The sequence below is a fragment of the Ailuropoda melanoleuca genome, unplaced genomic scaffold (genome assembly GCF_002007445.2).
Source record: "Ailuropoda melanoleuca isolate Jingjing unplaced genomic scaffold, ASM200744v2 unplaced-scaffold58179, whole genome shotgun sequence".
NCBI classification, from domain to species: Eukaryota; Metazoa; Chordata; class Mammalia; order Carnivora; family Ursidae; genus Ailuropoda; species Ailuropoda melanoleuca.
In genome coordinates this window covers 1-900 of record NW_023231813.1, presented here as the reverse complement: position 1 = coordinate 900, position 900 = coordinate 1, and the positions used below count along the sequence as shown (strand labels likewise).

Here is a 900-nt window from a genome sequence, read left to right as displayed (position 1 = left end):
ATAGTTAAAGACAGACAATAGTAATTGTGTAAGATTACCGTAGAGAATAAAAAAAGGACATTTGGAAAATAAAAAAGCAATGCAGAACACCCAGTTTAATTGCAGCAGTTAACTACATTTTCATATATTTAATGAAATACAAAAACAGTCACTTGCAGAAACTGGTTCCAATTGTCACCTTTCTTTAAATACCAGATACACTTTAGTCCTCTACACAAGTGTTTGGAAGTTGCTTATGTGAAGTGAAGCTATTAATACTTTTCTACAGCAGTAACCGCACACCAGGAAGGTCAGGACAAACACAAAATGTAGGAATGAAGTCCCCAAAGCTGCAGTGTGAAGAGACTAAACTGTTGATTCCTTACAGATGCATGGGGGTTTTCTTTGCTACAGGAAATCCAGGTGGAGCAATAAGGAATGGAGACGTGTAAAAAGGTTTTTAAAGTCGAGGGCCAGGAGAATGATGATGAAACATACGATGTGCAAATTTAGTTATTTTCCGGTTGGTCCGTTTCACATTCTTCTTGTGCATTGTCAGATGTCCATAATGTTAAATTGTCTCGAAGCAGCTGCATGATGAGGGTACTGTCTTTGTAGGAGTCTTCATTCAGTGTATCAAGTTCTGCAATTGCTTCATCAAAAGCGGTTTTAGCCAGTGAGCAAGCCTGTTCGGGACTGTTTAGTATTTCATAGAAAAACACTGAGAAATTAAGAGCTAGTCCCAAACGAATTGGATGTGTAGGCTGCATCTCCTTCTTGCTGATGTCAAATGCTTGTTGATAAGCTTGCTGTGAGCTTTCTATCGTCTTTTTCCGCTCATCGTTGCATGCTACTTCAGCCAGGTACCGGTAATAATCTCCCTTCATCTTCAGGTAGAAAACTTCACTCTCAAAATTTTTT

General features: G+C 38.7%; 1 protein-coding gene across 1 annotated transcript; it reads right to left on the bottom strand.

Moving 5' to 3' along the window:
* Positions 1 to 488: 488 nt before the first annotated feature.
* Positions 489 to 893, bottom strand: LOC117799827 (14-3-3 protein theta-like; the record flags this gene model as incomplete). Its single annotated transcript, XM_034652330.1, has 1 exon — positions 489 to 893. A coding segment is annotated over one exon (405 nt), but the record flags the coding sequence as incomplete, so codon positions are not given.
* Between the last annotated feature and the right edge of the window lie 7 nt (positions 894 to 900).